Source organism: Myotis nattereri (genome assembly GCF_964212035.1).
Source record: "Myotis nattereri genome assembly, chromosome: 8".
NCBI lineage: Eukaryota > Metazoa > Chordata > Mammalia > Chiroptera > Vespertilionidae > Myotis > Myotis nattereri.
Genome location: NC_138083.1, coordinates 37,336,887 through 37,351,448, shown reverse-complemented (window position 1 = coordinate 37,351,448; position 14,562 = coordinate 37,336,887). Strand labels below are relative to the sequence as shown.

Sequence of the window (14,562 nt, the reverse complement as noted above, 5' to 3'; positions counted from 1 at the left end):
ACAACCTGGGCATGTGCCCGGACCGGGAATCAAACCATGACCTCCTGGCTCATAGATTGACACTCAACCACTGAGCCACACCAGCTGGGCACCTGTGACACTTATTCACTTATTCAAAATGCAGTTTTCCAGAGTTAGTGAATCAGATCTCTGTGGTGAGGCAGGAATCTACATGCCTTTTGAAGAAGCACCCTAGGTGTTCTTTATGCTTACCAAAATTTGAAAACTCCTCCCTTAAATCGCAGGTTCTCTGACTTTAATGTGCATCAGAATCACATGAAAGACTAAATACACAGATAACTGAGCTCCCCTCCAGGTTCCCCCGCCCCCACTCCTCCCAGAGTTTTGGATTTAATAGCTCTTGTGTGGGCCCAATAATTTGCACTTTTAATGAGTTTCCAGATGATTCTGATGCTGCTGGTCCAGCAACAACACTCTGGGAACTGGATTAGAGGATGAATGTTAATTGAGTATGTGCTAAACTCTCATCCTTACAGACTTTATGAGGCAAATTGGTCCCATTTTACAGATTAAGAAATGGAGGCCAAAACAGATTATGAAGTATCCCCCATGTTCTGCTGGTCAGGATGTAATCATCCTTCTGATTAAAGGAAGTCTTGAATTTACATCCCTCACTACTTATTCCCTGAATCTTTTTAGGAAAAACAAATTTTAGGTACAATGAAGCAGATATCAGGGAGGAGAAGGAATTGCAAATGATTCAAGTTGGCCTTCAGGGCTCTCCACTACCAGCTCTTCTCGGCTTTCTCCCATCTCTTCTCACATGACCATCAGGATTCTCCAAACTTATGTAAACCCCAAGCACATCCCTACTGCAGGCTTGGCTTCCTACTATTCCACTCAGCTGGCAAGGACCTCATCCTTATCCCACCCTTGATTGAGTCAGATCCTGTGCATCCAATCCCCTTTCATGTGTAGAAGCTGGAAGTCAAACACTACATTTCCTAAGCTCCCTTGCAGCAAAGGCTCTGGATGTGATTTGGATTCCACCAATCCGATGCCCTTGGGTAGACTTGGTTTTGGAACTGCCAGATATCTACATTGTTAGTGGAGGCAGTGGCTTCTTGAACGTGGCAGGAGCAGCAGCACCTGTGGCAATCCAGATCTGGACTCTGATCTGGAATTGTTTGGGAGTCATTTTTAGTCTAGGTCTGTTTCTTCAGGCCTCCCCACCACCCAGTCAATATGTTAGCCATTTAATACCCTCTGATAAATTCCTTTCTGCTTATGTTAGTTACACTTGACTCCGTTCTCTAAGACTTAACCCAGAATAATAACACAAGCACATCGGGGTACTGCTAAGTTTAACAACTAGTTCTCTAGGAAAATGTACACAAATCTATAAATTTTACTGTTATAAAGGGTGTGTTATACACAATCGTATATAATAAAAGCCCAGTGACCAAACAGTTCAACGACCAGAACTACCAGTCAACCAGTCACTATGACACGCACTGACCACCAGGGGGCAGACACTCAATGCAGGAGCTGCCCCCTGGTGGTCAGTGTGCTCCCACAGTGAGAGCACTGCTTAGCTGACCGGGTTGAGCACACTCCCACAGTGGGAGCAGCCACTCAGAGGGCAGGTCCACTAACAATGTAGATATCTGGCTGTGCCAAAGCCAAGTCTACCCAAGTGCATCAGACTGGTGGAATCCAAATCACATCCAGAGCCTTTGCTGCAAGGGAGCTTAGGAAATGTAGTGTTTGACTTCCAGCTTCTACACATGAAAGGGGATTGGATGTACAGGATCTGATTCAATCAAGGGTGGGATAAGGATGAGGTCCTTGCCAGCTGAGTGGAATAGTAGGAAGCCAAGCCTGCAGTAGGGATGTGCTTGGGGTTTACATAAGTTTGGAGAATCCTGATGGTCATGTGAGAAGAGATGGGAGAAAGCCGAGAAGAGCTGGTAGTGGAGAGCCCTGAAGGCCAACTTGAATCATTTGCAATTCCTTCTCCTTCCTGATATCTGCTTGGTGGAGCAGGATGAGCAGAGCTTCCACAGCAGGCCAATCCCTGCAGGCCATGCCCCCTACCAGTGCACAAATTCTGTACACCGGGCCTCTAGTTTATAAATAACAAAATATACTCTACTCATTAAATATTCCATTTTGACAATCAATTCTCACAGGATGCTTTTGTTGACTTTGGCTGAACTCTTGTGTCTGTGGCCAATTGGTCAGAATTCAACCATGATTTGACAAATGAATTTGTATCCGAATCCACTCTTTTCCCAATAAATTTAGTATTATTAAATCTGATTTATAATCTACTGGTAAACTATTTCTCACTCTCATATAAATTATATTCATTAAATTGAAACCTCTTTTAGCTTTATCACTATGTGTATCAGAACCTCACTGCTCATTGATGATATGACTAATATCTATGATGGATCAGATCATGCTTTTTAAATACTAGAAGAATATTTTCTCAATTTTCTTCTCTTCACAGTGTAATAGGTACAGATCCTTCCCTCTATTAAATATAACCTACATTATAAACATTTTCTCTAGAGCTTTCTTAAGACAATCAGCAAAGCCATAAATCAAGATCTGACTTAGACTGTCTGCCAATTTCCATTGTGTAAATACTCCCACAGTGGCCAATTGTAAGCTATCAATATGAGTGAAGTCACTGAGTGTGGAGTTGAGAAGAAATGTGCACAACTGTATAGTATTTCCACCATACAGATGCAACAGACATATCCTCAAGAGCCTAGATAATACTACAATGCAATAACATCATTAGAAAATGATGTGTTCAGCTTTTTTTTTATAAGCATTACTTTTTTAAAAGATATTTCATTGATTTTTTACAGAGAGGAAAGAGAGCAATAAAGAGTTAGAAACTTCTATGAGAGAGAAACATGGATCAGCTGCCTCCTGCACACGCCCTACTGGGGATGTGCCTGCAACCAAGGTACATGCCCTTAACCAGAATCAAACCTGGGTCCCTTCAGTCTGCAGGCCAACACTCTATCCACTGAGCCAAACCGGTTAGGGCTGTGTTCAGCTTTTTAAAAATATATTTTTTTATTAATTTGAGAAAGGAAGGGAGAAGGAGAGAGATCAAGCCCACAACCCAGGCATGTGCCCTGACCGGGAATCAAACTATGATCTTCTGGTTCGTAGGTCCACACTCAACCACTGAGCAACCCTGGCCTGGCTGCTCAGCATTTATTACTCTTGTTTTCAATATAATGTATTTAATTATAGGTTTATATAATTTTTAAATAATTATAGTGTTTACCAACTCGCAGAATTCCTGAAAATATAATCAGCTCTCAAAGTCACTATGAGCCAGCTCCAGCATACAACCAATGTTGCCCCTTCCTTTTGTCTAATGGTCCAATATATCCAGACTCATCTCCCATCTCACCTCGTCCAGGGAAACCTTCCTTATAGCCTCCAGACTTTAGAGAGCTCTATCTCCTGAATCCTTACAACTCACAGATTTTGCACTAATCACTTTGTAGTTGGTATTGACACCTTTGTCTGTGTTCAGAATCTAGTAAAGAAGATATATAAGGAGAGAGAACCAGTCTTTTCCATCTTTGTATCCCTCTCAAGACTGGACCAATGTGTCATGCATGACCCTTGGCAAAAACTTGACAAAATGTCTGTGGTGGCTTAACATGTAGATAATAGATATATGGGAAATACTGGAAGTTTTTAGAACTCTGGCTCTGCCACTTACTAGTTGGGTGGCCTTTCTTAAGGTGTCTTTATTATCCTTGTCTATAAACTTAGGATAATAATATCTTCCTTATAGAGCTTGGGTGAATATTTATGATGAAATGATAGTATGTGCATGGTATTCATCAAAACCCTGAAATAACAAAAGATTGAGACAAATTAATATCCAACCCTAGCTGTGTTGGCTCAGTGGGTAAAGACTGAAGGGTCCCAGTTTGATTCCAGTCAAGGGCACATGCCTGGGTTGCAGGCTTGATCCCCAGTAGGGGGTGTGCAGGAGGCAGCTGATCAATGATTTTCTCTCATCATTGATGTTTCTATCTCTCTCTCCCTCTCCCTTCATCTCTGAAATCAATAAAAATATATTTTAAAAAATTAATATATTCACTAGGAATCTGGCTAATTGAAGTACAACCATTCAGTAAAATATTAAACAGGTGGAAAAAAGAATGAATGGGCTCTGTATGTACTAGTATGTAATGATCTATAGAAATATTCTTAATGAAATAGCAAAGTGCAGAACAGTCTATGTCATTTGATGCCATTTATGGAAAAAAGGAGAAAAACCATATACACATGCAGAGAATATGTGCAGTACAGACACATAAGAAATTGGGTGGTGGGGGGAAAAGGTGAAAGGGAAAATTACCATTCTATTGAACCTGTTGAATTTTTGAACCATGTGAATGTATTATCTATTCCTGAATACACATGAAAAAATTAATGATGCTAGTAGAACCCCTGGTGCAAGAGCAAAGAGCCTCAAAAAATTGGTGGCTCTTAAGATGATAATAATGATTAACTACAGAAAGGTCAACTCAAATTCCAAATCCTAGCTCCTGAGAAGAGGAGCTCTGGAGTCAGACCTGGGATGAACTGTGCCTCTGCCCTTCAGCAACTGTGTGAATTTGGACAAGCCAGCTACCCTTCCTGTGCCTCTGTAAAATGGGAATGACAATACCACTCTCCTTTGTGCTGCTATGAGGTTAAAATGAAATAAAGCGTGTTGAGCACACAGCTTGGTACACAGTAAGAACTCAATATATGTTAGATTTTCTTTTCATTATCAACCAATAGAGAAGTTGGCAAAGACATAAAGCAATATGCAAAAGACAAAATTTAGACAGTAAACAAACATGATTAATCTTACTAGTAATTAGAAAAAATATATAAATTAAATCCTCAATGAGGCAACAATTGCCAATTGCAAGTGCTGCAGAACAGCACTCAGGACCCTTCTGTCTGACCATAGGATCCTATATTAGGCACGTCCTTCCCAGCTTTATACTCCCAATCTTGACTTCTTACCCTGCAGACAAACATGACAGAGGATGATTCAATAATGTCTTTTGAGACCAGCTGCCCAAATGAGTACTTCTCCACCTTCCCAAGGGTTACCAGTTTCCAGAGCTTCTCATCAGACCACGACTGTAACAGCTCCATCTGCCTGAGGGGGAAAACATGTTAGAATGCATTGCCCTCCATCACAGAAGGTACACAGCTCTTAACAATTTCCAGAAAGAGAACATGTTCTCCTGCTCTTGCAAATGCTTGAGTTGGAAGATTACGCACAACCTCCAATCACCTAGCCTGTAGCCAATCTCCTACCACATATTGCCTTGGCTCCCCCTGCCTTCTTCTCCAGGCCCTTCATCCAGCCACTTCCCACTGCTACTCCTCAAACACACCTGGATAATCCTCCAACTATGATTCTCTCACTTCTGTTCTTCCCTCCAGGAGACTCTCCAGCTCCTTGACCACAACCTTGTGGCTCACTAAGCTGTTCTCATCCAAGTAACACTGTGAGAAGGCCTCACTGCAGCTCACCAGCTATTCTGCCCCTCAGTCCATCAGTCTTGGCCCTACTTTGGTTTGGGCAACTCATTCCTACCATCTCCTATAGCCTATTGGCTTCAAACACTCAGCCCTGGGGAAGAGTCTGGATTCACCTCTTTTGTTCCCTGTAGTTGAAGGCCCACTGAAGTGACTTCCCCTCCACCTGACCTCATAAATCGCATACATGTGTTTGCCTTCCCTCAGGTGAGGCCCCAAAGGATTATTAGCTATGGTAGTAGACTCTCTCAGCTCCAACAGATTATGAGCTCAGAACTCGGTGACTTAGGCCTCAGTGGGGGCACTGAGTTCCATTCAGAGCACCGAAGGGGAATGGAGTCAGTGCCATGTCCAGATGAGAAGGGTCTCTAGCAGTTCTCAACCTGTGGGTCGCGGCCCCTGAAAATACATCCTGCATATCAGATATTTACATTACGATTCATAACAGTAGCAAAATTACAGTTATGAAGTAACAACAAAAATAATTTTATGGTTGGGGGTCACCACAACATGAGGAACTGTATTAAAGGGTCACGGCATTAGGAAGGTTGAGAACCACTGGAGAGGCACTGGAAGGAAAGCTGGGCCACCCCAGAAGAAGCACCTACTATGTGCCAAACACTGGGCCACACACTTCCCATGATTATCTCATTCAATCCTTACAATGACCTTGGAAGAGAGGAATCATTACCTCCATTTCACAGAGCAGGAGACTAACACTTGGAGAAATGACCTATCTAGGGTCACATGGTTGATAAGCGTAAGAGCTGAGACTGGAAGGAAACCAGCGTCATTTTCCCACTCTATGAACAAATGAACTGCTCCTCCCTTGGGGACTAAATTCCCCCTTGTCAGGCTCCAGATCCTTTGTGAAGCGCTCTCTCGGCTCTAGTTCACAGGGACGCTCTGTTTATCATGATTCTCTACAGCCTGCAACCTACGACATGTATTTTCAGTGCCAGTGCCTATGCTTCATTTGACTTTCACTCTATCCTAAAGATAACTGAATGAGCATCTGCATGTGCCTGGCACTATGACAACACAGGGATTACAATAGTTAAAAAGTACGATAGGGCCTTGCTACCATATTGCTTACTGTCTGATAGGGCAAATAAATTGCAAAGAAACTATTGTGTAATCAAGAATTATAGTTTTAACATAGTGTAATAAAAGCATTGAGGGGCACCCTCTCTATTCTGGGTGGAGGGTAGATGGGGTTGGTTAGTGAGGTGGGGTGGTGAGGCCCAGAGACTTCTGAATCAGACATTCTGGGACATCCCATCCTGAGCCTTATTTCCCTCACCCATAAGTTGGGGGGAATAAGAGAAATGTCCTCAGAGGACTGAATGTGAAATTAGATAAGGCAGGTAGTCCAGAGGTCTTAACACCCTTCCCGCCCAGCAAGCACTCAATACACGTTAGCCATTCTAGTGTTACTGTTCCACAAAGAAGGGATATTTGAGCTGAGACCTGAAGGTATAGTAGGAGTTTGATAGAGAACTTAGGTGGGAGGTGGGTACTGAAGAACATTTCAGGCAAAGAGAAAAGCACCTAGAGTTTCCCACTGGGCCTGGGGCAAAGTTAGGTACCTAACAAACACCCAGGGGGGAAGATGCTGGCTGATGATGAAGTTACCTAAAAAACTCAAACCGATCCTGGGCATCCTTTTTAACTTCATGGTCCAGGTTATTAGCAAGGAAATCATCTTGGTCGACAACCAAGAACTCTGTTTCTTCCATACAGACCACAGTGGCCCTCCTTACTGAAGAACTCAGAAGGCCCATTTCCTGTTGGGTAGACAGGGGCAAAGGCAATTAAGAGGCTACCTCTCATTTCCTGCTTGCAGCCTTGCACACTCTTTCCTGCTTCTGTCTCCCCGCTTCCCTTGAAATTTTCCCTCTCTAGACTGCAGGTTCTGGGGCCAGCCCTGTGCTCTTGCTCATCACTCTTCAGTGGGGCCACTCCTCCCTCTTAATATGTTGCCTGTGGAAAAAGAGGCAACAGACTTGACCAGGCCAGAGTCAGGAAGCTGGAGAGGCCTCACTGAGTAGTCATGTATCTCTAAGGGGTCATATGGGGAACACACTCCTTAAACATCACAAATAAAGAGTTGGCCTTTGACAGATAAGGGTGCTAGGACCCACAACAGGGCAGTGGTTTGCACAGAATATAAGACAGGATTGGGCCTGGCCAAGAGGTTCTAGCAGGAATCTCTCACACTCCAACCCCAGCCCAGGAAGCCAGGCCCTTCCTCCATTACCCCAAAACAGTCGCCCTTCTGCAGCAACATCGGGTGGGGGTCTAGGAAGGCGCTGCTGCCATCTTCATCCTGGGTCACTGCGACTTTGCCCAAGTAGATGAAATAAAAACTGCTGCTCTTCTTCCCCTTCTTTATGATCACACGTCTGCGACCAAACCTGGGAAAAGACCATAGCCTGTGATCTAGCAGCAATCCAGAGCCCAGCACATACTGGGAGGAGAGTTGGATTGGTTGTGCCCTTTGCTCTGGAGAATTAAAACACAGGCTGTAACTAGAAAGGACTCAGAAGAGCCCACTCCCAGCTCCATCAAGCTAACACATATTTAGTTGCCCACCTCTGTTAGACTGAAGCTTCCAGAGAACAGAGCCTTTGTCAGTCTGCTTGGTCACACAGTAAATGCTCAATGAACAGTTGTGAAATAAATGAATGAACACATGCTGAAAGCATTGGATGAGTGGCTAAATAATTAAAAGCACTGGTTTTAGAGTCAGACCAGGATCCCAATCCTAGTTCTACCCCTAGATATATGCCACTGGGCAACTAACATCCCCTTTCTGAACTTCCGTTTCTTTTGTCTGTAAAATATAGATGAGTATGCCTAGAAAGAGACAAATAAATGGTCTTATGATCTTCAAGAACTCACTACCCATTTGGGAACCCTGGGGTAGAAGTGCCAGGTCCCAAGAAAACTGGAAGTTAGTTCTTAAGCTCAGAAGGAAGTTTCTGTATTTCAAATGCAAGCTCAAATTTCACTTCTTTCAATATTCATTCATTTCCTTCATTCATTCAATATAAGTTAAACAAACTCCAACTGTGTCTGTTAGGCACAGAGATAAAGGACACAGATTTCATTCTCAAAACTATGGTCAAATAAGGAGGTAAATAAGGTTTAAAAATGCTTAAAGAGAGGTAAACACGGGATAATTCAGAAGCACAGAGAAGGGACATTTAACTCAGCTTAGGAAGGCCACAGAAAGCTCTAGGATGGTGTCTGGAGTCATCCAGGTGGACAGAGTGATGGAAGAACATCCCAGGCAAAGGGACTCCTGTCCAAAGGCCCAGAGGTGCCCTAGCTGGTTTTGTTCAGTGGATAGAGCGTCAGCCTGTGGACGGAAGGGTCCCAGGTTTGATTCTGGTCAAGGGCACATGCCCGGGTTGCAGGCTCGATCCCCAGTGGGGGGTGTGCAGGAGCAGCCAATCAATGATTCTCTCTCATCATTGATGTTTCTATCTCTTCCTCTTCCTCCCTCACTGAAACCAATAAAAATCTATTTTAAAAAAACAAAACCGTTTCAAAGGCCCAGAAGTGACTGGAAGCATGGGCACATTCAATGGAATAACTGTAACTACCATTAGAAAGGAAAATGGGAGACAGGGAGGAGGTCAGGGGGTAATGGAAGAGAAATCTGGCTCGCTCCAAAAGTTGGGCTAAGTTTGGATTTTACCCAGAAGGCAATGGGGAGCCCAAAGTCTGCCCTTCAGTGTCTACCAAGTTCTTAGGAATCAGTGGCCTTTGTAAAAGTGCCCCAGTGTTTTCCAGACTGCTGTGATACCCCTCACCTCCAATCTCTCTGCACTGCCCTCAGCAGGTCCTCTGAATTCTCCTCCCCCTCCTCACTGAGCTACCAGCAGCAGGAGAGCCAGAGCCAACCCTCTGCACAGGACAAGTGTTACTTCCTTTGTTCCATCAATTTGTCTACACAGCTCCCCCTGCTTGGAATGGATTTTCCTCTTATTCACCTACTCAAATTTTTTCAGAGAACTCAAGGTCCAGCTCAGATCCTACTGCCTCCAGGAAGACCTCTCAGACTCAGCCCATAGCAATAGCTCCCCTTCTGAGCTTCCAGAGCATCCACTGGCTTCAAACCCTGTAGCAAGTTCCTGGGGGCAGGGACTAGAGGACAGGTGGACTGAGGACTGTATTAGGCAGGAGTCAGTAGCTTCAGGCTTCCCTCTGGCTCTGGGTTTGTTTGGGTATAAACCAGAAGCTGTGTCAACATAGGAAATAGGTGATGGCCCAGATGACAATGGCTAGATGGGAGGAGTCAGGCATATTCAGCCAGGAAATAAGACTTTGGGATCAAAAGAGCAGAGCCAGTGTTCGCTCAAGTGTAGACTTCTAGAATTGGAGCCAGAAAGACCCTCAGAGATCATATAGCTCAATCTACATTTTCAGGATGAGGAAAGTGGGACCCTCCCAGGGACTTGTTTGACGGCCACACTTGAGTCAGCACTAGAACCTGAATCTCCTACAGCAGAAATCTACTGCTTTTGCTGCCAAGCATCTGGTCACATTTTTCTATCAACTCCACCCTGACTTTGCTTTGGGCGAAACACCCTTTCTTGACTGTCAGACAATCAGAGCATCACTGCCCACTGATGATTCAAGCGAAGCTAACCTGGTTCAGAAAGAACTAATTCCAAGGCTCTGACTTGAGGGACTAGGATGTTTACTCTCTTTCCCAAGGGACTGAAACCAGGAGGAGGAAAGTTTGAAGTTGTGGCTGGGGCAGTCACCTCTCCATTGTGAGAAGAGAGTCTGGCTGAGAAGGTGGCTTATACTATGAAGTGCCAGGAGATGGAGACAGATAGACAGACAGACATGGTCCTGCTAACACTAAGCCCCTAAATCCAATCTAAGCCTAAAGCTGGAGAACTATCCCAGGACTTTTCAGATACATGAGTCACCAATACCTTCTCCTGGACTGTGTTCTGTCACTTGCAACTGGAAGGATCCTATCTAATCTGCTAATTTCCAGTCCTGGCCAATCAACAACTGGCTTTAACAATCACCATATTTTGATCTACAGAAAAGCCATATTCTCCTCATTTCACTGATGAGGATATGAGGCTCAGAAAGCTTAAGTGGCTTGTCTAAGGTCCCAGTGAGGCAGACATGGTATTAAATTCCAGAGCTCCTAGCTCCATGATTCTTTTTCTTTCCATGACTCCCTTCTGCCTGTCCTGGAATCTCACTTTAGGATAGCAGTGACTTACTCTTATTCACTAGGCTAGAACAAAGCAGATGGTACCCTCTGCCTGGAATGTCCTTATCTACACTTCTACCTGTCAAATACACCTGTTCAAATGTCACCTTTGCTGTGAAACTCCCTCATTCAAACCAACTGGATAATTACCTCCTCCCCCTGGCTTATTACCTGTGGAAAAGATCCTGCATGGTTCATAAAGGATCATAACCTATACTTAGTTGTGATTATGTCTTAGACTGTGACCTCCATGAAGGAAGATATCAAGACACTAACCTATAGTGACATTGCATCCTGGATTTTCAAAACAGGCCTCACCTCAAATATTGTGCAAGGCTGTCCCCTGTAAGCCTTTGAATGTCCTGGAAACAGCAATATGTCCATGCATACCTCTTAAACTTCTCTACTACAAGGTATTTACGTGGCGCTTTTTGTGCCATGGGCCCTGTGACAATCTGATGAAACCTTCACAAATAATGTCTCAAATGTATAAAATAAAATACAGCAGAGTTATTTAACAAAAACCCCAATTTGTGATGTAGCAATATGTGTGGCTCTTTATTAAGGCATCAAACAACAAAGATAGCATATCTAATAACTACCATATTTTCAAAGATGTGATAAACTATTTTTCAAGAAACCTGCAACATTAAATATAATGTGAAAATATTTGTGATTTCTTTTGGTGAAAAAGTCACAATAATGTCTAAATACTACAGTGGTTTGCAACCTACATCTGTGATTGAAGAAAATGATCAATTTCAGTTAGAGATTAAGAAAAATACAGATTTAATTTTTCTCTCATCCCAGTTCAAGACCCTTGCCCTGGTTCCTGTCTGGATGTACTAGTAATGTAATCCCCTGTGATCCATTCTGGCATTTTTGGGGCCTGGATTTGAGCCTCAGCTCTGCTATTTATCATCTGGGTGACCTAAGATGAGTCATTTTCCCCTTATGAGCCTCCATTTTCTTATCTGAAAAATTAGAGAATTGGAACAGATCCTTTCTGATGTTCCTACCAGATCCTCTCCTTAATTCTGGGTAGAATCTTAATGAATAGATGAGATAAATTGTGCTGCTCCATAACAGTGAGCACTAAGGTGAACTAACAGATGGCTTTCCTCGGCTGACACTTGGCAGAGAGGCTGGCACACCTGCCATGGCCTTCTCAGCTGGGTCTTCCTGCCCAGCCCAGCTCCAGCCCAGAGCCGGGGGGCCCTCACTGACCGTTCAAAGCGGAGGACCCTGGCCAGAAGCAGCTGCAGGGTCTCTGAGTAGTTCCGATAGCAATCCAGGACCTGCAGGAAGTTACACAGGGCCTGGACGTCCTGCTCCGTCCTCCAAGAAGGTATCTTCTGTGCTATCTCAATGGCCCGTGGAGGGAAGTAACCCTAGAGAGAGAGAACCAGAGTGACACACAGGGCCCAGCAGTTTCCCCATGGGCCAGAGAACAACTTCTCACACTGCTGCTTTTACACTTTCCCACCCCCAACACAACAGTGGCTGGCATGTGCTTACTGTGTGCCACGCACCAGGACACATCTTACACACACCATCTCACTGCATCTTCGCCCAGCCCACGAAGCGAGGCACTATTATTATTCCCATCCAACAGGTGAAGACACTTGGATTGGAACCTAGATCTGCTACATGTCAAAGTCTATATTCCCAACTACTGACCATACTGCCATTGCTGTTCATTGACCCCCCCACCCCAGGCAATAAGAGCTCCCTAAGCTCCAGGGGCCCCGCAGCACATGCACACTGCAGTCAGGGGAGACCCTCCTTGCCCCAGCCTATACCTCGGCATGCTGCCGAAGACTAAGGAACAGGGAACCACAGAGACTATTAGCTAACCCTCATGAACCAGGACTCGTGGGCCAGTAGGAACAGATACACCCATTCTCAGCGCTCTCACCTTCATTCACTTCAGGCCAACAATCCCTCACTGTGTTCCTCTAGCACACAGGAAGGGTTAAAAAAAAGGGGGGGGAACGACCTTAATCCCACCACCCAAAGCTAGCCATTAACATCTGACATACTTGTTTCCTGTCTTTTTCTTATTTATAAATAAACTCTTTGAAAATAACAGAAGTAATAAATGACTATATTTTCCATGAAGAATCAATATATAATGGTTAAAATCACCTTGCATCATGTCACCCCTCATACAGATCAGCTCTCCATCACCAGAGTTTACCATTTTTATACATTACTAGGAGCCCAACACGCGATTTGAAATCGCGCGGCGCCACCCACCCTCAAGTCGCTGGTCTGGCCCTGCCTTGCTCCCCGGACCCTGCAGCAGCCTCGGCCCGCTGCGGGTCTGACTCTGCCCTTGCAGCAGCCACAGCTGCTACTGATCAGGCTCTCCCCCAGTGCAGGCACATGGAGGCCCCTGCCACCCCGCCCCCCCCCCCCCCCCCCCAACGCACTGCCTGTGCAACCTCCTCCTGTCCGGTCGACCCATTACAGTGCCCTGGTTAATTAGCATATTTCTCTATTATATATATATATATTCTATACTTATACATGTGCCCACAGAATATGTATAGAATTGTTTGGTTTTTATTCATATAACTGTCAGACTGCAGACATCATTTATGCAACCTGCTTTTTTTCGCTCAATGTTCTTTTATAAACTACTAGTGTCCCGGTGCACAGATTTGTGCACGTTGAAAGGAAAGATTTTAATACCGATATTTGCATCTTGCTAATGAAAAGGAAATAGGATTCTACAGAGTCTCCTACCTACCTACTCCAGGACTTCTATGAGGATCAAATGAGATGAAGCATGGGAAAACGCTTCACAAATATTTGGTTAAACTGTAAAATGTTTGCACCTGGCTATAAAGAAAGTTGGGTTCCTGGGCTGAAGAAACTCCAAGGATGCTAGTCGCTAGGGAGAGGAAGCTGGGCATTGCTATGTGATGTCATTACCCAGCACCCACAGCCATCATTTTGGGGTGGGGGGGGGCGGGGTTGGGCCATGAGCACAATTTGCGCCATGGGGTCCTGGCAGTGTTTGCTGTGATCTGGTGGGGTGTCACTCCAGGATGGTGGCAGGGCCTGTGTCCCACTTGGGAGAAGCCGAGTGTTGGTTTGTCAGTTCCAGGTCCGCAGTGCCGTTTATTTTTAAATAGCCAGTGCACATCATGGCAGCTCCTGAGTTAAGCGTCTGCCCCCTGGTTATCAGTATGCATCATAGCTACCAGTTGAATGGACACTTAGCCTTTTATGTATATAGATCTTTTAAAAATGTATCCATTGTTTCCAATGTCTCACAATTGCTATAATAAATGAGTCTAGATTCTAAGTCTCTATAATTCTAAGGGTTCTTTTTGAGAATTTTGTTATTGCCCTAGCTGGTTTGGTTCAGTGCATAGAGTGTCGGCCTGGGGACTGAAGGGTCCCAGGTTCAATTCCAGTCAAGGGCACATGCCCAGGTTGTGGGCTCAAACCCCAGTGTGGGGGCATGCAAGAGGCAGCCAATCAATGATTATCTCTCATCATTGATGTTTCTATCTCTCCCACCCTCTCCCTTCCTCTCTGAAATCAATAAAAAATATTTTTTTAAAAAAAGTTTATCGAGGAAACTAAGATGGTGGCATAGATAAACACTGGGAAATTGCTGCTTCCCGCAACAACTGATAAATGCATCAAAAACAGAAGGTGGACATCATCCAGAACTACAGGAAGGCTGGCTGAGTGTAAATTCTACAACTAGAAGGAAAGAAAAGCACACTGAGAGCCAGAGGAGC

At 44.5% G+C, this 14,562-nt stretch overlaps 1 protein-coding gene across 1 annotated transcript in view; it reads right to left on the bottom strand.

The window, feature by feature from the left end:
- The window catches only part of CNBD2 (cyclic nucleotide binding domain containing 2), a gene marked incomplete at both ends in the record, with an annotated part of 60,975 nt that overhangs the window by 33,106 nt on the left and 13,307 nt on the right, over positions 1 to 14,562 (bottom strand). The window contains 4 exons of the mRNA XM_081097058.1: positions 5,029 to 5,167; positions 7,189 to 7,340; positions 7,814 to 7,970; positions 12,029 to 12,192. Of these exons, the coding sequence (XP_080953184.1) occupies positions 5,029 to 5,167; positions 7,189 to 7,340; positions 7,814 to 7,970; positions 12,029 to 12,192 (612 nt within the window). The remainder of the gene's footprint in view (positions 1 to 5,028; positions 5,168 to 7,188; positions 7,341 to 7,813; positions 7,971 to 12,028; positions 12,193 to 14,562) is intronic.